The 22,597-nt window shown below is 45.8% G+C and overlaps 1 protein-coding gene across 8 annotated transcripts in view; it reads right to left on the bottom strand.

Annotated features, from left to right (window-relative positions):
• Positions 1-6,871: 6,871 nt before the first annotated feature.
• SIK3 (SIK family kinase 3) overlaps positions 6,872-22,597 on the bottom strand; it is a 229,515-nt gene continuing 213,789 nt past the window's right edge. For 4 of the 8 annotated variants that reach the window (XM_058545150.1, XM_058545151.1, XM_058545149.1 and 1 more), the window contains 7 exons: positions 22,488-22,597; positions 20,992-21,331; positions 19,474-20,369; positions 10,510-10,673; positions 8,902-9,034; positions 7,822-7,992; positions 6,872-7,093 (listed from right to left, as the gene is read on the bottom strand). In XM_058545150.1, coding sequence (XP_058401133.1) covers positions 7,835-7,992; positions 8,902-9,034; positions 10,510-10,673; positions 19,474-20,369; positions 20,992-21,331; positions 22,488-22,597 — 1,801 coding nt within the window. In that variant the 3' untranslated portion in view covers positions 6,872-7,093; positions 7,822-7,834. Of the gene's footprint in view, positions 7,094-7,821; positions 7,993-8,901; positions 9,035-10,509; positions 10,674-19,302; positions 19,396-19,473; positions 20,370-20,991; positions 21,332-22,487 lie in introns of all 8 variants that reach the window. The other 4 variants (XM_058545155.1, XM_058545153.1, XM_058545152.1 and 1 more) reach the window with 2 other exon arrangements.

The raw sequence follows: 22,597 nt of genomic DNA, 5'->3' as shown, positions 1-22,597 counted from the left end.
GGCTGGGACTCCTCCACTCAGGAGATGTCCTCCCCCACCGTCCTCTCGCATTCCAGGGAAATTATGTCACACCCACCCCTGACCTCGACCCCACAAAGGCGGCAGACAGCCCTCCCACCAACATTCTGTTGCGTCCTTCATCCCGACAGGTCCCACACACCCCACTCCGGGCCCTGGAAGACCTCCCAAATCCATAAGCAAAGGGAACCTGCGGTGCTAGGGAGCTGCCTGGGGAGAGCAGAGAGAGCTCAGTGGCTCCTAGACTTTGAAACTTCAGAGACCTCTAATATTTCAATACAAATTTGAGAGACCCATGGAGCTGCCAACTTTTAATTTTGTCATGTAAAAATCTTTCCCACTGCCCCTCCTGCCCAAACCCTACCATCTACCATGACCAGCACTTCAGAAGATTTTTTAACACCAAAAAAAGGCATAATCTCAGAATAAAGAAGTCACTTGTATTGAATACATGTATCCTTGCATTGTCCATACTTATATTTGATCACGCACAGGTGAGAATGGATGCCAGCCCTTAGGGTCACTGGGGGAGAGATCTCTGGTCTGGGAAGTAGCAAAAGACCTGGTTTCTCATTTCACTTTGCCTCCAACTTGCAAAATCCTGGAGGAGGATCGTGAGCCAGTTATGTAATCTCCCTGAGCCGTGGCTTCCTATCAGGAAAATGGAGACAAGAATGGCCGGGTTGTTGGAAGACCCAGTGAGATCCTGCGATTGGAAAGTGCTGTGTGTTCGTTGGTATTTGTGGCACCATTTTGTAAGGTTGCTCCTGAGAGGCCAAGACCTCCAACCAACAGGACCTGAGTCATAGAACATGTGAATGTTCAAGCTGAGAAGAACTTTGAGATCAACGGCTCCAGCCTCTCCCCACCCCACCATCTTACAGACAAGGAAACGAGACAGTGAAAGGAGTTTGCCCGATGTCTCTGGTCTCCCAGGGAGTTAGAGGCAGGGCTGGACTTCGAACCCAGGTCTCTGAACTTAGGACCCAGGGCAGAATGGGCCCTGCATCATCTACCCTGGAAACTCCCTAACATTCTGAAGACCAGCCTGGGCCACCGTCTGCCGGATCGTGGAGTGGCAGGGCTCCAGGCCTCTCCCATCCTAGCCAATCTCATGCCTTTCGTCTCAGAGAAGAAAGCTTTGGAGCCAGTCTCAGATTTGAATCCCAGCTCTGCCACTTATTAGCTGTACGACCCCGGGCAAGTTATATAACCTCCCCACACCTCAGTTTATTATCTGTTAAATGAAGATAATGATAGAACATGCCATCCCCTAGAGTTATAGTAGGGATATGTATGGCAGGCAGAATAATGGCCTCCCAAAGATGTCCATGTCCTCCTCTCTGGAACCTGTGATTCTTACCTTACATGGAAAACGGACTTTGCAGATGTGATCATAAGGACCTTGAGATGGGGTGGTCATCCTGGCTTATCCAAGTGGACCCAATGCCACCACAAGGATCCTTAAATATACAAGAGGGAGGCAGGAGAGGCAGAGTCAGAGAAGGAGAAGAGAGGACAGAATCAGAAGTCAGACTGATGTGATTGCTGGAAGGGGGCCATGAGCCAAGGAATGTGAGCAGCTTCTAGAAGCCGGAAAAGGCAAAGACGCAGGTTTTCCCCTAGAGCCTCCAGAAGGAACACAGCTCTGCTGACACCGTGATTTTAGCCTAGTGTGACCCATTTTGGATTTTTGACCTCCAGAACTGTACTGTAAGATAATAAATTTGTGTTGTTTTAAGCACTCAATTTGAACATGTATGGCAAAACTGAACGGTGCCTGGCACTGAGTAAACGGTAACTATTCTATGTCCCAGAATCGCAATTTCTGGCCTTCTATCCCCTTGTTCCCACTGAACAAGTTTGCATTGTCAGACCAGAGCTAAGACCTCGGCTTCTGGCAGCAGAAGTGGGGCAAGGCAGGGAATCGCATTTTCTCCCGCGTGGCCCTGACTTGCAGATGCTGAGGTGTGGGACCTCTGTTCCAGGACTAGCCCCCCCACACCCCCCGCAGGGGTCTGTGGGACCGTGCAGAGGGAGACTCAGCAAACAGTCTGCCTGGGCTGCCACTTGGCCAGCTCAGCTTCCTGCCTGTTGTTTGCAGAGTGGGAGGGAGGCCGCTCCCCTGCTAGGGCAGCTCCTGGTGTCTCAGGCTGAGAGAGCTTCTTTTCATTTTTGGGGTAGAGCTTGTCCCAGCCAGCATATGGGGGATTTCAGAAGCTTACTGGTTGGACTCCAAGCTACTTGCCACTGTTTTACCCTTCTCTTTGGTTTATTACTGAAATAATTATTATGGCTAAATCTGGTATCCGACATTTGCATAGTTCTTTAGTGGCCAAAGCATTTTCACAATTAACTTAGTATGTTGCTGTAAGGCCAGCTGGCCAGATATTCTCCTTATTATTTTGCCTGAGAGAAGACTGCAGCTCAGAGCTGCAAACAGCTGCCCTGCGTTCTCCAGCCATTAGTATTTGGTGTTCGCAGGACTGGGAATCAGGAGGCCTGGCTTCTAGTGCTTTGATGGTGGCCTGTTGGCCACCAGCAGCAGGGCCCCGACTCCCATGGTGCCTCGTACTCTGCTCAGGACTTCTTAGCTTCCTGGCTTGGGGATTTCAAGGCATCAGGCTAGGGAGTGCTGTTTGACAGCACCTTACCAAGCAGGAAGGTTTCTTTTCTAATATACTTATTAGGTAAGTATCTTATACTTATACACACACACACACACACTAGCATGTCTACTCTGCTTCATTGTAAGATATTTGGCTTAAACTAGCCCAAGACCCTTGTTACTAATATTTTAGAGAAGGAAGTCTTTCTGGATGGAGGCCTATGGAAATACCACCACCAACAAACTGGGCATATCTCAGAATCAGACGTGGGGTCTATCCTGTATTGTTAGAGGTGTCGAGTGCCCATGGATTGGACTAGCTGCCTAGTGGGTGAGGGCCCACCAACATAGGCCCTTAGTCCCACTACTCTCTTCCCCTGATCATGGGAGTCTCCAGAAATGGGTGACCAAGTGGCTGGCCCTGGGTCCCCTGACACATGTGACAGTGCTGCTAGCTGACTGCAGGAGTGGATTTTGCTCAGAATGATTAGCAACTCATTTCACAATTTATGTCCCAACGTCGTACTGGTCAGTCTGCACTGGGAGGACTCTGTCCCCTTGCTTGGTCTGGCACCTAACAGACACTCAACAAATATTTGCTCAATGAACGACACTGGTGCACTAACGGAAGTGTCCCCAGGATGGTAAAGAGTCATCTGAAGGAGCGGGCCTTGGGAGACTCAGGAAACTCTTAAGCATTTGGCCCTGGATCACGGACCCCGCTCAGAACGTTTCATCTGAGAGCATGTGGTGCAGGTCAGGATGGGAGACTGGGGGTTGGGGAGGTTTGGACTGATCAGGGGAGAGAGGAGCCCCCCCTCCCAATATTTCCTATTTGGCAATTTTCTTGTAGCTCCTGGTGGTAAATAGAGCCCTAGTTTAGACTCTAGGGCAGGGCATTGTAACCAACCAAATGCAAGATTCTCTCCTGCCCCTCTGCCTAGGAGACTAAGGTGACGACAGAGCTCACCTGTGACCAGCATGAGCAGGGGTCTGGCTCCTTGGCAGGCATGCCAGCCTTCTGAATTCTTCATTTTTGCAGTTGGAGTTGGGTAGGGGGTACCACAAAGTCAGAAAGAAGACCAGTAAGGATCTGTCAGCATGCCTTCTATTTTCTAGAGCCCAGATCTCCAGATCTATCCAGGAGGCAATGCACTGATTCCTCTGTGCTTGTCCCAAAGGCACCCTGGCTGACTTGGGGAGAGTGGCACCTATTGCAAAAGGTTGTTACCAGTTGTTGGAAGGCACCTGGGTATACTGCTGTTTGGTTCCAGAGACACTCACCCAGCCTTCCATGGGAGTGTGTACAGACAGACGATTTCTAGAAGACTCTGCTTGAGAAGGTTCTTTTCTGTTCTAAATAGTCCCACAGTGATTTTCTAGTCCACCAGGGACTCGAAAGCCTTGGTAAGTTCCCTCCTCTCACTCTTCTTTCTACAAACACAGTCAATATTTCCAGCTTCAGTCATCTTGCTTCAGAGAAGACCTTCAATCAGCTTTCTCTTAGCCATGCCTGGGATCTTGCTGGAAATTCTACCCTGCCCTGTTGGAGTCCAGGTGTGGGAAAAGGGCAAAACTCTAGGTAAAGTCCCCTTTCTATCCTAACACTTTTTGGGGATCACATCTCTGGGCTGACTGAAGTCACCTCATAAAGGCCCTAGCCTGTGCCAACTCTTTGAGGCCCTCCTTCTACTCTTTCAAAAGTACCTTCTCATGGGCCGGCCCTGTGGCTTGGTGGTTAAGTGCGTGCGCTCTGATGCTGGTGGCCCGGGTTCAGATCCCGGTGCGCGCACCGAGGCACCACTTCTCCGTCCATCCTGAGGCCGAGTCCCACATACAGCAACTAGAAGGATGTGCAGCTATGACATACAACTATCTACTGGGGCTTTGGGGGGAAAAAAATAAATAAATAAAATCTTAAAAAAAAAAAAAAAAGTACCCTCTCAAGGAATCTATTTTCCATCCAACTCAGCAAACTCAAATGCTCCCTTCTGAGGGGCAGAGTCCAAGCCAGGTACCTGCAGACACAGTGCGGAGCTGAGTTCCGGATTCTAGAGAATGCTACTTTTACAAGGTGGGGTGAGACAGTGGATTGCTCAAAGTTCCACTCACACTTGGTAGACAGACTTCTGCAGCCTCCAGCGTTCCAGCTTCTACCCAGCTGGATGCTTCTCCCAACTAGACTCTGAACCACAAGGCAAATAATATATCAACATAAGATCGTAATCAGGTTTTTATTTTCACAATCCCCTACTGTCCAACTAAGTTACTAAGTTGTAAGCGCCCATAAAGAAAGGACTAAAGGTCTTATTGCAACTTGGGTCTGGAGGTTTTTTTAATCCTTTTTTAGTTCAACATAAATGAGAAAGAGAAAATACTTCTGACATTTTCAAAGAACAGAAATAGGAAAGTATATTCATATACATTCAACATATACTGCGCATATTGGTTACTACAATACAAAGCAATGATTTTTTAAAAGTGTAGTTCGCAAGATGGCACGGTTAATAGGCTCACTGGCTTTCATCTGGGTGGTTGCTGGGGGTGGCAGTCTGGTCTTCCATCGATACAGTACCACGTCAATGGAACAGGCTGAGCTTGGGCAGGGGTGGGGGGGACAGCTGGGGGCATCGAGGTTGCAACGAGCCCCGAGAAGTCAAACAGTAGCTGTTAGGGCTTTCTTGGTAGCCTCTGTCTGGTGAGTAGTTGGTGGCCAACACAACGCCAAGTGGAGGGGAGATTGGGGACCATAGAAAAGATCCCGAGAAAGACTCTTGCTCTGCAGAAATCCACTTGAGGGATATTGGGTCCAGGAGCTGAGCTGCCAATATCAGTGAGAAGGACAGCTGCATGGGGGTCCGTCAGCAGCAGCAGGACGGCCATGCTGGGCACCCGCTTTCTTCTGTGCAAATTCAGGATGAAAGACTAGGGGGACTGGGGACCCTTTACTCTCCTCTCCCAGGAAAAAGGATCAAGAGTCAAAATATTTAACATCTCTTTCTTGTTTTGAAGATCAGAAGGAGATAACCCAGATCCTCTGTCAGCCCCCAGCCAGCAGAGAAGACTTTGGTTTCTAACAGTGAAGAAAAATAAAGATAGTGACACAATAGCTATTGCATATGCACTGCTTCAACTGGGGAAAGGAGACCACTATGTCTGTCACTGGTACAAGAGAGAACTGGTCACAATTACAATGTCTAAATAAAATACTTTGAACAAAAGGTGCAAGTCACAATTCAAATAGAACAGAATCTGGTTAAACATTTCTCTTTAAAACAAAAATTCCTTTTGTTTTTATTTATTAATAATAATAACAATAATAATAATAATATCAACATTTACCAAAAACAATTCCTACATGATCAAGAATTAAAATAGGGGCTGAGGATGCCCAGGGAGGAGGAGAATGTTAGGAGAGAGACAAGACCCGAGACAGCCTCTTATTCTTCTTGCTTGTGACAAAGAGGCTGAAAGGGAAAAGCATACATAGATATACATATACACGTGTGTGTGTGTATATATATATATGTATATATATACATATATGGAGACAATTCTTTTTACAGCACAATATAAAATGAGGATGAAAGGTGACACAAAGCATAGTGCCCCATTGTTAGGTTGGTTCAGTCCATGGGTAGAACCAGCAGGATGGTAAAGGGAACCGACTTTCCAGGTTACAAGAGGGGAGCTGAGTATGCAGCAGAGAAGGCTCACATGGAGACACTCTAACCAGCACCCCATCAATGCCAGGTCACTTGCAGCCTCCAGGCTAACGTTCTGATCTGACCTTGGCTGGGCCAGACATGTTTCAGTGGATCCCAGCACTGAAGACTTCCCCAGGTTCCACTTTTGCTCTCCAAGTGCCAGAGGCCATCACCCCTACCACTCTCCCTTTCTCCAGCCACTACAATTCCAGAGGATGTTCTCCTTTAGAATTTGCTCCTGTGGGGGAGCAATGCAAGGCCCGGAGGGTGCTCTGTGGGTGGAAGCTGGGAGAGGAGTGGCTCTGGGTCCCCTGGCCTCTGTACTCTAACTGCTTTGCCCTTCTGTCTCAAAAAAGAAAAGAAAGGAAAAAAACAAAAAAAAAAGAGACACAAAAGAAAGAAAAAAAGAAAATCACCTCCAAAAGAAAACATATCAAAACCAAAACAAAAAACAAAATAAAACAAAAACAAACCAAAACCCAAACCAAAGCAAACCAAAGCACCAACTCAAATACACCAAATACGCTTTCACAAAAAGTGGCGAACATGGATTTCCTGTTTATTTCCTTGGTGACTTGGTCATACAAGCAAACATGGCAAAACCCCCTCAGAACCCAAAGAACAGCACACTGATGAACCAAACGTGAGGAAAGGAGCCACGACACTCTGGGTGGAGAGAAACACAACGGCAATTTGGCGCAATGCTGCTAGATACTGTTGGTTTAAAGTCAACCTCTTCATTCCCGAGCTGTACACAAACCTACAACAGAGCAGACACACAGGAGGATTAGTCTCCAAAAAGAACATCTCAAATATTCAACTGAAAACTTTTTTATAAATGCAACTGGTTTACTTTACCTCAGGTATTTTAAGAGGTTTGCCATATTGAGGCTCTAATATGGATTTGCCAGATGGCTTAACTTTCCTCAAGTCTTTTCTGTCAAAGAGTTTTGAAAGACAGAGCCAATACTATGTACTTTTAGGCATTACTCCAGACAAACTGGTCAATTTACCCATATTCTACCACCGGCCTCTGATCACCTATTCCCCCTGTCTAGGATATTCTGCCACAGCACAGCCTTAAAAAATATGGCTGCACATGTTTTCTTGCTGGGTTTTATCCTTCAGGACTGAGTTCAAGGACTGCCTTCTTTCCTTATTACCCTGGCCAGGGATCCCCTCTGTCCTCTGAAGCTGTAGCTCACTGACGGTCTCTGTGAAGGCTACAGCACCGATAACACACGTGCCTTATCCCCCATAAGTAAACCAAGGGACTCTGGCCAGCATTTCTTCTGTATGGCCCCTGCCCAAACCCCCAAACCACTAGCATAGTGCTTAATGAAAGAGCAGGAAGATGCAAAGACCATGAGGAGAAGAGTGGCATTGTCGACCTCACTGGCTACCACACATGCAAGGAATCCCCTGACAGGATCAGGAGCTGGCACTGGGCCAAAGGGCTGGTCTGGCCCTGGCCAGGGTGATACTCACTCTCCATTTCCTGTTACACGCCTGCCTGTTCCATGCTGAAGGAGACCTCGGGGTGCTTGTAGCTGAGCAGAATGTCTGTAATACACGTTGATGGATAGCAAGAGGAGTTTAAATGCTGGCTGCCATCAGTCAGGTCTGAGTTCTCATGACCTCCTAGACTCTCCCCGCATTCTGCACGACCAGAAAGAACATGTGAGATTTGCAGGGAGCTAGGAGGGAAGGTGGGCAAAGGAGAGAGAGGAGGAAGAGAAGTCTGAGCACCCTGTAGCTGACTCCCAGACCCAAATCCGGGCTCGTAACAGGCCCTCAGTGTGTTTAGTGACTTTGGGGTGGGGGCCAGGATTCTTCCTATAGTCTCTAAGTGTTTCATTGTTCCCTTTTCCTTCACTGTTTCCCACCATCAAGCACTATCAACTATGGTAGTGTGAGAGAAGACAACCACCACTCCTTCTGAAAGACTTAGCTCTTTAGGGGAGAAGACAACTTTACCGCTAGCAGACACTGATTACCGGGAACTCTCTGTGTTCCAGGCATTGTTCTAAGCACTTTAAACTCACTAAGCCAGTTAATGTCACAGCACGGTCTAGGATATAGGCTCTACTATTTCTGCCACTTTACAGAGGACAACCTCAAGCCTCAGAAAGGTTAAGCTCCTTGCCTGTGGAGCCTGTAAAGGGTGCAGTCACAATTTACTGCAGACCTGGCCATTTCCAGGGCTATGCTTCATATTTATTAAGACACCTTCCCTTTCTTGGTTCTAAGGAGAGGTAGAAATATTCCATTAGAACACAATGCTTCTCATCAGAACCAGAAAAACAGTTATTAAAGGACTATCTTCACAAAGCATCACAAACAGAAATGTGACACCCCTGCTCTCAACCAGAAGACATGCTCCTTCAGGCACCCACATTCGGGGGAAGAGAAGTGGGGAAGGGTTTTGTGTCCAGAACCCCATGGGGATGCTGTGCCTCTGCCTTCCCATAAACTCTTTATACAGCAGAGGGGAGCAGTCACTGGTGAAGATGGGGGTGGGGCCCTCCAGGAACTTCTCCAGGGTGCCCCACGTGTAAGGCCCCTTACCCTCATTTTCCCCATCCTGAAACTGCTGACTCCCCATGAGCGAGGACTGACTGAGAACTGCATCCGACATCCGGGCAGAACTAAGTGCTTTCCCAGCCACGAGACTCATTCCTGGCAAGTTATCCAGCTGCACCTGCAGACAACATTAGGAGAAGAAGTAAGGACACCAGACAATGTGCCACTGCCAGGTGACCCTTAGAGATAGCTGTTCCCTCTAACAGCCCAGGGAAAGAACAGTCCCAGGCATCACTCCCAAGCAGTACCATCCAGACTCCCTTCCTCTGCAGTGCCACCCAAAGGGGGATGCTGCAGTGGCAAGAGTGTGGGAAGCTGCCTCAGCTTTCCCCCACAGAGCGGGTAGGGGTGGAGGAGGGCGTGGTGAATCTCAGCTGGTGGTCAGATGCCCTTGACACCTACACCGCCTTCCAAAACCCTATTTCTGACCTATCCCCGTCACACTATCACCACTAGGAGTCTGTGTTAGGACACCAGTGTCCAATAGCACTCTCTATGAGGAGGGAAATATTCTTTATCTGCCCTGTCCAATACAGAGCCACTAGCCACTAGCCACAGTGGGTACCGAGCACTCGTAATGTGACTAGTGTGACGGAGGAACTAAATTTTTTATTTTATTTCGTTTTATTTTACAGACAGTTTCCGACTTAACGATGGTTCGACTTACAATTTTTCAACTTTACAATGGTGCGAAAGCAGTAGGACTTCAGTAGAAACCATACTTCAGATTTTGCATTTTGATCATTTCCTGGGCTGGTGATATGCGGTACAATCCTCTCTCGTGATGCTGGGCAGGGGCAGCAGCCGCAGCTCCCAGTAAGCCCCGCGATCACGAGGGTGAACAACCGAGACACTGACCCCCATTCTGTACCCAGACAACCATTCTGTTTCAGCATAGTATTCAATAAATTACATGAGATATTCAACACTTTATTATAAAATAGGCTTTGTGTGAGACGATTTTGCCTAACTGTAGACTACTGTAAGTGTTTTGAGCACTTTTAAGGTAATCTAGGCTAAGCCACGGTGTTCAGTAGGTTAGGCGTATTCAATGCATTTTCGACTTAGGATATTTTCAGCTTACAATGGGTTTCTCGGGATGTAGCCCCATCATAAGTCAAGGAAGATCTGTACATTTAAATTTGAATAGCTACATGTGGCTAGTTGCTACTGTATTAGGCAGTGCTGCCCTAAGAGTCTGCTGCAGGAAAATGAAGCTTTGCTGAGCCAGACTAGCTCCCTTTATCTGAATAAGTTCAATGTAGCTACCAGAAACCTAACTAAGAGCCTAAGGGTTCACTTGCTGGGGCTTGAGTTTAGACTGTTTGGGGAGAAGTTCAATAACTAAGACTAGAGGGAACAGATGATAACTACCCTTGATTCCTCAGTCTAAAATTTGGGGTATAGATTCTACTGGAGTTAGGGACTGGTCTGTTAGGGTTGTCCGAAGACATGCTCCCATAGTTCCCAGAGGTGCTGGACTCCGGTTGAGAAGAATGGAGGAGTAGATGCTACCCCACATTACTAAGTTCTGTTTTCAAGGTTGGGACTGGTAGGATCCCACCTCGTAGAAGCAGGAGGAGACCAACATACGTAAGCATCATCGCTGTTCTGAATCGTGTGGTGTCTCTGGAGGGTCCGGGGCCTGTGGTGCTCATTGACTGAGGGGCGTGTTGGGTACCCAAGTCCATTGTGATCTGGCAGCCCCATTGCTTGTCCTGGAGAACTTCTATCCATGCAGTTCCCTATGACAGACTCTGAGGAGACAGAGCAAAACAGGGTCAGCAGACCTAGAGTTTCTCTCCACACTGTCAACTCCCATCAAAGAAATGTCTTGCAGGGGACGATAAGCAAGGGTGAAGACCACATGTGCACTATCTGCTAATCCTCAGCTGGCTGGTGATGGCGCTTAGAGGAGCCTGGAGCAGATGGCCAACCCTAAGTCCTCCAGTGAATATGAGCCTCTTTATGAAGGCATCATACCCTTAAGAGAAAAATCCCACAGATCAGCGGTTGGCTGGATCACAGTGAACCTTTCCTTTTTTCTTCATTTCTCTGTTGACTTGACAGTGCTATGTTCCCAAACCTAGACGCACATAAAAATCACTCTTGGAGCTTTCAGGAACCTCTAGCCTAGGAGGCCTCCATTCTGTGGATGCTTTTTCTCTCCTTCCTTGGCTTCCATCTCAGTGTACCATCCTGCTACTCTCCTCTACTTCTCAAACTACTGCTCCCAACTCCTTTCATGGCTCCTCCACTCTTTACAAGCAAGCATCCTTTACATTTCTATCCTTGATCTACTCTCTCTTCCCACACTTTGGCAATATCATGTATTTTCATGGCTTCAACTATATTGCCTCTATGTAAGGAATTACTGAAATGCTCTTTTAAGCTCCAGATCCATAATTCCAACTATTTACTACATATCTTTCCCTGGATAGCTAACCAACATCTAACACTTAACATGTCCAATTCCAAACTCATCGACTTCCCTCACAAACAGCACCTTTCAGACATCCTTGTTTGGGTGTCTATTTTCCTAATCTTCTGGGTGTGAGCTCGTAGGGTCCCTGTTGATTCCTTACTTCTGGTTCCACATCACCTTAAGTTTAAAGAATCTACCTCCGCAATACTGGTCACTTCAGTCCCTTTCATTCCAATCTCACTGCTTCCACTGAAGCCCTATTACCTCTTGCCTGGATTACTACAATAGCCTCCTAACCATCCTTCCACCACTACCCTACAAAGATTAATCTTTCTATAGCGAGCCCAAACACTTCATTTTCACAGCAGGGCCCCAGCCTACCTTCCAATGAGTACCTCACACTACTCTCCCCTATATTTTAAGCTCTAGTCAAATGGGACCACTTAGCTCTTCCTACCCATTCACAATTCTGTGCTTTTGCTCTCACTGTTCCCTCTCCCGAAATGCTTGATTCTTCTACTTCCATTCCTGCCAATCCAAATCAACTCATCCTTCTAGGTCCACCTCAAAGGTTTTCATCTTTATGAAATTTCCCTTTCAAATAGAAATAAATCTTTTCTTTGTTTTTTTTTTTGTTTGTTTTTGTTTTGTTTTTTTTGTGAGGAGGACCAGCCCTGAGCTAACATCTGATGCCAATCCTCCCCTTTTTTCCTCGAGGAAGATGGGCCCTGAGCTGACAACCGTGGCCATCTTCCTCTATCTTTTCTTTCTTTAAATGTCAGAAGACTTTACTGGACTCTGATTACTCTAACATTATTCCTGGTACAATGTTCAATTGTGTACTTCTCTTAATCATTCATATTAGACTGTAAGTTCTTTGAGAACAAGAATTGTATCTTACACATGTCTGTGAGCCTTCAGTGTTCCAGAACATTGCCCTATACTCAGTATTTAATAATTATCTCTTTAACTGAAATTAATAAATGCTCTCTTAATACTGGTTACTAAGTATAATATTGGTCAGAGTCATGCAACCCTATGGACTGGATTTTGGAGAGAAATAGGAGTTCAAGAGGAGTGAATATTTCTTCCTGACCAAGGATGGTCAAGAATAACACACCTAGGTTGACAGGATCCTCCTGGTAGCACTTTTGGCTCCAGTCCTTAACAGCCTGGGATGTGAACATATGTTTTGCTTGCTTGGCTGGTTTTTTTGAGTTAAAGCTCCTGGCAACTACTGGGCTTATCTCCTGATGAACTGGACCTTGGCAAAACCAGGTTTTAAAAATGATTTTAATAGGAAACACAACCCTAATGCTAATTAGCCCATTCCAACATCTATTTGAATAATGAAAGCAAAATGTACTGCTTGAGTATTGGGTAAAGGGTTTCAGGTCTCTATATTCAAATGGTCTCCTATAATGATCAAGGTGAGGCCTGGGCTTAGGGGCTGAGGTAGGAAGGGAAGGGAGGGGAATTAACTGACATGCATGTTGTTGGGAATGCAAACATTCTGGAGAAAAAGGAGAGGGGGAAAGTTTCCCAACTACCAAAGATAAAGGTAAGTGAGAAATTCTTTGAAAGTTCTCTGAGCAAAGAGGCCAAAGGACCAGCCAGAAGGCAACTCTTTTGCTACTGAAAGCTAAAAGCCAGCAGAGAGAAGACAAAAAAGTCTATACCAAGACTTGCTTTGTGGGACTATCTCGCCCATTCTACCTACCTAGCCCAATTCCTCTCAGTGGGCACTGCTCATCTGCTGGCCCCAGGGCCAAACAAAAACCACTGGCAGGAAGTGATGCAACACTGGCTCTGTGGAGCAAGGAACTGGCTCTCTGGTCTGCTTTCCCAAGAAGCAACACAAGTAGCTGCTTTTTACTTTCTCAAAGTATTTTCTAATGCCTATATGCTCTTCTTTGATAGCTAACACCATCTACTCAATTCTTTTTTTCTGGATAATAATGCTGGATGCAAATCTCATCAGTTGCACCCCCTTGCTCCCCATAAAGACAAACATGACACCTCTCCTGTTTAAAGATTTTTTTGTGTGTGTGTGAGGAAGATCAGCCCTGAGCTAACATCCGTGCTAATCCTCCTCTTTTTGCTGAGGAAGACCGGCTCTGAGCTAACATCTATTGCCAATTCTCCTCCAAAGCCTCCATTTTTTCCCCCAAAGCCCCAGTAGATAGATAGTTGTATGTCATAGTTGCACATCCTTCTAGTTGCTGTATGTGGGACGCAGCCTCAGCATGGCTGGACAAGCAGTGTGTTGGTGCGCGCCCGGGATCCGAATCCGGGCCACCGGTAGCAGAGCGCGCACACTTAACCACTAAGCCATGGGGCCGGCCCTGTTTAAAGATTTTTAAAGGATCATTATCAAACATGAGGAAGGGACAAAGCTAACAAAATGTATACATACAGTCCTGGTTCTTGATATTTAGCTCCTTCCCACTTCTTCTAGAGGGCTCAATGTGTGTGTGTGTTTGATATGTATGCTGTCTCCTTTCTCTCTCTCTTTTTTTGAATTTATTTTTATTCCTGAGAATGGGCTTTCTCCAAATCCAAACACCCACCCCTCTTCTGGGCCTGCCTTTGGGAAGGTCACATGGATCCTGTCCTCCTTTGTCAGCTCTCTTCCCAGCCTTCAGGCCTGGTGCCAACACACCTGAAAGTGCCAGCAAGACAGAGCAAGCTACTGCTTCACAAATCATTTGATGAGCCTTCTTGACTCTGCAGCCAGAGCTCATGAGCACAAGCTCTGGGGTCACGAAGACCTGGGCATGGATCCCAGGATTCCTGCTGAGTGAGATCTTGGGCAAGTTACCTGACTTCACTAGGTCTCAGTCTCTTTATCTGTAAGACAGGACTTCCTCCACAGGTATGTAAAGTACTGACTAGAACTTGGTACACTGTAAGAGTTAGTCAAGACTGATACCCATCTCAGCGATGTTATTTCTGAGTGGATAAGGACATACTGAGCCAGCTGACAAAAACAAACAAACAAACTGATTTTTATCACAGAACCCTACTTCCAGAATTATGGGGACAATTTACCCATTTGTTAGTGAACAAATGAGTTACTGAAACTTTAATTTCCAGAGAAGAAGTCTCTGGTTTAGGAGGGACCAATGCAAGTTAAGAACTAGATGAAAAAGAAGCTTATTTATATGAGTTGGGTAATAAACCAGGGTTCTGTCTGCTCAAGTTTCAATGTAATCCATAGGTCAAAGATCTGGAAGGGCTAGCACCTTCTGTTTGGCAGATATACTTGGAAGGTGTAGAATGGGAGACAAGGAGGCATAAAGGAAAGAATATAAGACTAGGGAATCAGAAAACTTGAAGTCAGGATCCAGCCCCATCACCAACAGGGTGTCTGAACTTGGGTAAGTCATTTAATTTCTCCTAACCTTAGCTTCCCTATCTGAAAAATGAGGGTTGTCTGGGGCTCAAAAGACAACACATGTGAAAGCGTCTTTCCAAAATTGTCAAAGACTACGCAAGTATTTTTAGTAAGAATCTTGACTCCTGAGTTGAGAAGTCTTTTGTGACACTCTATAGATGAGACCCACAGACAAGGTTAGGGGGGTATGAGTAGACTAACCCACTGACCAAGGGACATGAAAATTAGGCTCAAATCTTTGGCATCCTTTACGCCAATTCAGCAGCCACAGGAATTGTCAAGCTCACCAAAGGATATATAAATAATGGGGGAAGAAGACTGCTGAGAGGAGTGTTCTTGGGTATTTACCAAAGCAGAGCCGGGAGCATACTGAAGGGAGGATGATCCTCTGACAACAACAAGAAAAAATTCACAAATGGACACAATGCACACCACCCACCTGGCCAGGGAACTCTGGGGCAGCTTGCACAACTCTCTATTGAATCTATCAATGTTGACTTGTCCTTACTCATTTACTGGGTTTTAAGAGAAAATGAGAGAAACGAGATGCGTGTATATACCTCTTCAAGATCCTGAGGGGCAGACCCTCCCAGTGTGTCATCATTTCACCCCTCTATGAGGCCTGAGGTCCTTTAATATTGCTGCAGCTGACCAGGCTCGGAGAAGAGGACGCGGTTTTCTGTGTGAGTTTAAGTTGGTAATCTCACCGTGTAAACTGGTTATGCTGTTGTACTTATTTATTTGCCAAGTGAAAAAAATCAAGTGTGTGTAATACTATAGAAGGAAGATAAACCTTATTTCTACTTCTAGAGTAGCAGATAGGGAGATTATAGGCAGGTGGGGCATGGATAGCCCTTTAACTTCCACACATTTGAAAGAAACCTTTGGCATGCTGCCTGCTCAGTGCTCTGGCAGTGCCTGGCCCCACTGATTGGTGGCAAACAGCCATAAAGGAAATAGGTAATCATGGACACTGATATGACGGCACTTAATTTTCCTTGACTAATGCCAGTGATCCCTGTTCATCTACTTTTACAAAATTTTAGAAAGATCACAGTAGCTCTACTCTCTATAATTATACCTCTTACAGCACTCATTACATAGCATTCATGTTTATGAGCTTGTCTTCCTTTCCCCCAGTGGAGTGTAAGGTCTCTGAGGGCAGGTTCTTTATCTTTTCATCCCCGCATTCCCCACAGCACCGACAATAGAGTCTTGTGCAACCCAGTCATTCAATAAATTTTGTTGACTTTGCTCTATCATGGAAATAACAGATGAAGTGTTTTGGGACTAGTGTGAAACTACACAGAGATGGAGGTTATCATTAAAGGAAACTGCAGGCATTCCTCCCCATCCAAAGAGATAAACAAGGGTGAGCTTCCCCTGTTGGCCTGCAAAGGGGGGTTGTTGGGGAGTATAGCATTATAACCCTCTCTTGGCAAAAGTGATAGCAAACTATCCAATGATTCTTTGGTATTGTAAAACCGTGAGCTCTCAAGATTTTAAAAGAATAGAATCATGTCAGGTTAAAGCAGGAAGAGATTGTGGAGCCTTGGTATCTACTGTAAAAGGGATTATAGCATATATGTCCCAAGGTGGCTGTGAGAAATAAATGAGTAACTAAGTCGAAAGCACCAAGCATGCAGCAAACATACTAAAGACATGAGTTCCTTTCTCCTCCTCTTAGGGGGCACTTAGCCCAGATATCTCATTACACAGATGAAGAAAGGGAGGGCAGATCATACACCAGGCCCATGGTCACAGAGCAAGCTCAGTCACTGAAGGTAAGGACAACAGGGATGCCTCAGGATAAGACATTGTTTTAAGCACGATGTACATCCCCAAAGGGATTTTAACTCGTTAGTTAAAATCGGGGAAGCAGTATCGGGCTTCCCCAGGCCATTAATTTCTCTATTGCATTATTTTACTATACTGGATTCTAAATTCACATAGTTATAAACTTGAGGCTTTATTCATTAAAGATGATTATATATGTGGTCTCAAAAGTCACAAAATAGGAGTAGATGTTAGAAAGAGGTAAGGTGCATAGTATTCAAGCAACAAAAAAGCATATTCTGTAGCTAAATTAAAGAGTACATTTAGAGTAAACTGGGTAGAAAGAAGGAAAAATAATCTCTACAACACATTAGCAAGAAAGGCAGGAGCTAAGAGTACAGCTTCTAGAAAAGCTCATATCAAAGGTCAGGAAAAAAAGATTCAAGAAAAAAGAGGACTTTGGGGGAAGACACTGGCAAAAATTATAACGAGGCAACAAGGACAGGGTAGTTTTGAGCTGAAACCTGTAGGGATATACTATGACCCGATTCTTCCAGAAACCAGAAGAGATTCTGTAGAGGATAATGGCGGTGATGGTGGTGGATGTAAGAAGGCTGGGAGAAGGAAGAGAGAGAGAAGTAATGACAGTAACTCAGCTAGGGGAAGAAGCAGGAGAGATTTGTCAAAAGAATCATAACCATGAAGTTTCGGCCTGAAGTAAAGGCCTGAGACTGACAAAAAGGGGTACGACACAGACTGACTGACAGGTCCGTGTACTGATAACTGCCAGGAAAATTGAGCAGTGAGCCACGATTCTTGCGGCACATTGCAGCTGGATCTAGACCAAACTCAGGATTCAGAAAACCACTGCCCCTAACTTTTACTAATTCCTTCATGTACACTACACTCAAACCAACCAAGCCTGCTTGCCTTCTCACCAAAATATCCCTGAGACATTCGCACCCACTGGTCTTTCCTCAGGCTTCTCCCCTAAATCCAAATGGCAAAATTCTCTTCATCCACCAAGACCCAACTCAAACGCCACTTACTGCTGAAACCTACCCTATTCCTCTGATTGAGAACTAATCTCTGCCTCCTCTGTGCTCCCACAGGACTTGTACCAACCACATTCTGCCTTACTTTAGGTACTAAATAGACCCCAAGTCTGCCGAAAGGGAGGTTCCTCTGACAATTATGGGACACAGGCGAATTCGGGCCCTCCAGGCTTTCTGTACATGGGTGTCTCACAGGAGGGAAAAGTAAAGAGAAATCAGAAGAATTTTTGAAGAAACCTATTTCAAAAAGTGTTTTAATACACAGCAATCCAGGGTAGGGGGAGCAAGGAGTGTACACAATTTGCTCCAGCCTTGCTCTCTCCTCAGGGACTTGCACACCCAGGACACACTCAGTAAGCATCTGCTGGAGTGAAATGAATAACTCTGGGCTTCCACTGCCACTTACTAGCTGTTAACCTTGGGGGCAAATTACTTCACCTGTGCCTCAGTTGTCTCATTGGTAAAATAGGAATAACAAGAGTTACTACCTTATGTGGTTGTTGTGAGGATTAAATGAATTTATACGTGAATAGTATTTGGTGTTTGGCACATGGAAAGCACTAGAGAAATGTTCGCTATACGCCTTTTTACGCCAACTATAGTATGCTAATCTGGTGAAAGCTTTCATTCACACAGGAAGCTTTTCCACAGCATCCCTGATACCACCAACCTGCCTCTGCTAGACTACTCTCAGCCACAGGAAGCTCTCAGGCTGCTGAAGCAGTCTATTCTAGAAAGCTCTTATACAGGTCTTCCACAGGACTTGAAATTTGCTGCAACTTCTATCCTGATCTTGGTTCTGCTCCATAATATGAACCCAGAAAAGTCTAATCCTTTCTTCTATCTAACACGTATGGTGGTTTCCTTAGTTTTTTCCCCCCAAGCCTAAACATCCCCAGGTCTGTCAGCCATTCCACATATGGTCTGGTTCTGAAACCTCCCATCAACCCATGTCCACCTAAAAATACAGCAGCCACAAGTGGACGCAATGTGTCTCACTGGTACAGACCTCCAAAATGGACGGCACCCATCTGTTCAAAAGCCTAGGATTTAACTGGCGTTTTATGCAATCACACATCCCTCCCTATCAGTGCTTAATGAGGACACCTGAAGGCATCAAGTCTTCTTCACATAAACTGATTTAGAGTAAGGTCTTCTATCCTGCACTGTGCTATAGGACCTAATTCCCCTACGAGTTGAGTTTTGTGTGCTGACTTTAAAGAATAGGGCAGGAGATGCAGGTAGCTCCAAGAAGGGAAGAATGGAAGAAATGTTCAGTTTCAGGGTTGTATATTTTATAGATAAACTCATTTTTCAAGATCTATGATGATGGGTTCGACATCAATCCAGATTTTGTCTAGGATGAATGCTATGATTTCTGAGTATAACTTACTGATGGTAATCCTAATCTCCTTCAGAATGAAAATGAATGTACTCATTAATTATAAAGTTATTCAAAATGAAATGACATGAGGCCCCTTATGATGCTATAATATTCTGTATTTAGCTTATTAATCAAATGATCAGAGTAATAATAATACTTCATATTATTTATACCATACATTCGGATTATCAAATGCTTCTCTCTGTCACACACACACACACACACACACACAAACATCATGTATAAACCAAAACACATATATGCATGTTTTAATCTTCATAATCTTACTGACTGTACTAAGTGTTAATTTTCTATCACTATCTTTTAATTTTGAAAATAGACCCCTTACCCACCAACACCCACTTCCTACATGCTTCTCCCCAAAATGATCCTGAAGGTCTTCTCAGGAATTCCTTTTCCCTTAGGAACACAAGAGTACCAGCTGAAAAAAGATAACATTACTGAGTTAATTGAATTAGGGCAGCTTGGCCAAGGACTTTTACTTTGAAGGGACTCTTACCTCGGCTGGACACCTTATTTCTACTGAAAGCAGCAGTTGGCTGATGTCGGTACGGATGTATGCCCAATTCCTGTATATGACTCACAGTTCCTAGTAAAGATTCAGGGTCCCCAGGTCCGCCAGTACTCAAGAGCAGGGGGCTGTCATGGCAACCTTTGGTCAATGTATTTGAACTCTTCCTGTCTGGAAAGCCATCCTTGGCCCCCTCACACGAGCACTCCTCTTCCATGCTCTCTGAATGCATGAGTGTCGGCTGGTGAGCATAACCATGGGTCGGGGTGGGTGAGGAAACCTGGGAGATACATTCTTGCGCCCTGATTTGTAGAAGATGCTGGGGGCTGGTATGGTGGTGGTGGTACGAGTCAGCATTTTGATACGCTAAAGCCTGGCGCTCTGTCATACTCTGTCCCCCAAGATTGGCAGTCAGACTCCCAGCATCCCCCTGGTTCATATGCCTGAATAATTCTTGGTACTCTTGCTGCTGCTGCTGCTGCTGCTGCTGCTGCTGTCGCTGCTGCTGCTGCCTTTTAATGAGCTGTGCAAACTCTGCTGGGGGCAGCCGAATGTCCGAATGGCCAGTGAGCGAATGTCGGGGAGACAGCAGTCCTTGAAGGATGTGGGGTACCTGCTGGTGTCTTGTGTAATCCGGCGGTGTGGGGGACAGCAGGGCCTGCTGTAGTGCCGACGTGGTATAGTGCGTTGGCTGCTGATGTGCACTGGGAGGGAAGGTGGGGAATTGGTCATGTGGAGGGACTTTCAGGGCTTGGGTTGGAGGGAACCCCACTCCTGTTGAAGGGCTGTAGCTGCTGGGGGAACCCCGGGACTGGTCCGAAAACAGATGGGGGTGTAAATGCGCCTGGTCGTAGTTAGCAGGGGAGAACCGATTCACGTTCAAGCTGCAGACACAAAAGGGAGTGAGTACCAGGTATCCACGTAACAAGTCCGCTAGACTCCCCTAGGGAATAGCTACTACTCTTCCTCAGTAGGGAGCCCCCAGTGGAACAGAGAACTGTGGCGCGACAGGGAAGATTGGGGTGTATGTACCAACCCTACTCATCCCCACACTCACTTATCCAGTAACTTCCAAGACACCTAGGGCACTGTATTTAACAGATCCAGCTCTAGCTTGAAGGTAGCAACTTGGCCTATTTTACAACATCACTTGAGCTATTAACAAGGACCAATCTCTTAGAATAAGAGTGACAGAGAGGGAAAGAATCCTATAAGAACAGACAAGGGAAACTGGCACTTTTATTCTCTAATAGGCTGTTTTCCTCTTTGCAGACAAATAGGAAGGTAGCTTTGTCATTTTCCTCCTCTGTCTCAGCATTTTGATCCTGGGTCAATAAATAGGCTTCAAGTTCATCCCAAACCCACCACCCTGATTTTAGAAAAGGTGAAATGAGCACAGCCCAGTCAGACTCATTCTTCTTCCCCCCTCCTCTCTCGCCCTGCTAAGGGGCCTCCTCTCACCTGGAGTGCCTGAATAAATGGCTGGGTGACTTTAGGCAGCCTTACCTGTGGGCTTCTGCACTGTCAGCACTCAGCTGCTTGGACAAGGGTCGGTGCCCGTAGCTGAAGGTGGCCATCAGGTTGGTACGGTGCTGCATCTGAATCTGACTGGCACTGGGGCTGATGGAGATGCCCCGCCCAGCAGAGCCTGCAGCTGTCCCAGGCATGTTGCTGAGCATGTCAACAGGCTCCTGTACTTGGATGGTCACCTGCTGTGACTGGGTAGACTGCTGTAGGCCCAAGCAGGTTAGTGCCACATTGGGAGGAGGGGAACAGTTCTCAGGCTGCTGCTGGAAGACTGCACTGCGGGAGGGTAAGCCTTGAAACTGGGAGGGAGACGCAGCACCTGGAGAGAAAGGAACCTCAGAGTGACTGAATGCCCAGGTTACCTGCCAGTTGGAAGTAATGGGAGCCAATGAGGATATTCAAACTGGATACCAACTAGAGCAGTGCTTCTCGAACTTTGGTATGCATAAGGCTCAACTGGAGGACTTGTTAAAATACAGATTCTGGGCCCTACCTACAGAATTCTGATTTAGTAGGTGAAGGTGGGGCCCCAAAAAGTTGTATTTCCAATAAGTTGCCCTGAAAGCTGGTCCATGGATTATGCTTTGAGTAGCTCTGATCTACGGCAGTGCTTCTCAAACTCTAATGTGCATACAAATGGCCCGGGTATCTTGCTAAAATGCAGATTCTGATTCAGCAGGTCTGGGATGAAACCTGAGATTCTATTTTTCCTGACGATGTTGTTGGTCAGGGAACCCCACTCTGAGTAGGAAGGGCTAAGCGACCAATTCAGACTCTTCAGGAGATCTAGACTGTGTGGTGCTACTTAAGAGATTACCAGTTTTTTGGAATACTAAACCCTCAGAGTGCTGGTCTCTGAAGACCCATACCAATTAGAGTATATTCATCTTCACCTCCATCTAAACACCCACAAAAGAGGATTCACAAGGACAATGGATAACCAATCGGAGGCATGACAATAAGGAAGGTTCTGGTAGTAGCTTTTTATTTGGTAGAATTGGAGGGGGTTTTATGAAAAATGTCAATAATGGTTAACCTTTATTGAGAACCATTTTTTGCCAGAGACTGTTCCAAGTGTTTAACATATATTTATCAATTAAGCTTTTTATTTGGTAGAATTGGAGGGGGTTTTATGAAAAATGTCAATAATGGTTAACCTTTATTGAGAACCATTTTTTGCCAGAGACTATTCCAAGTGTTTAACATATATTTATCAATTAAATACTATTCTTATCCCTATTTTACATTTGAGAAAGCTGAGGTACACAGAAGCTAAGTAACTTACCTGAAATTTCACAGCTAAGGAGTTGGTAGAAACAGGATTCACATCAAGGCAGTCCGGCTCTAGAGCCGACACCTTTAAATACTGTTATTCTGCCATTCAAATCAACCACTTGTGGCACTCAAGACTAAGATTCATTTTTTCCATATTCATTTCATGACATTCCATGTTCAGTCTAAGCCCCTCCACTCACCGTGAGACTGGATCATGGCACTGTTCATGGGGGGAGGACTATTACTGGGTTGTCTGAAGAGATGGTTGTTGGGGTGGTTGGGGGGTGGACTTGAAGGCTGAATCCTTAAC

Source organism: Diceros bicornis, chromosome 7 (genome assembly GCF_020826845.1).
Source record: "Diceros bicornis minor isolate mBicDic1 chromosome 7, mDicBic1.mat.cur, whole genome shotgun sequence".
NCBI lineage: Eukaryota > Metazoa > Chordata > Mammalia > Perissodactyla > Rhinocerotidae > Diceros > Diceros bicornis.
Note: the sequence above shows the minus strand (reverse complement) of the source record. Positions and strands in the feature narration are given on the sequence as shown.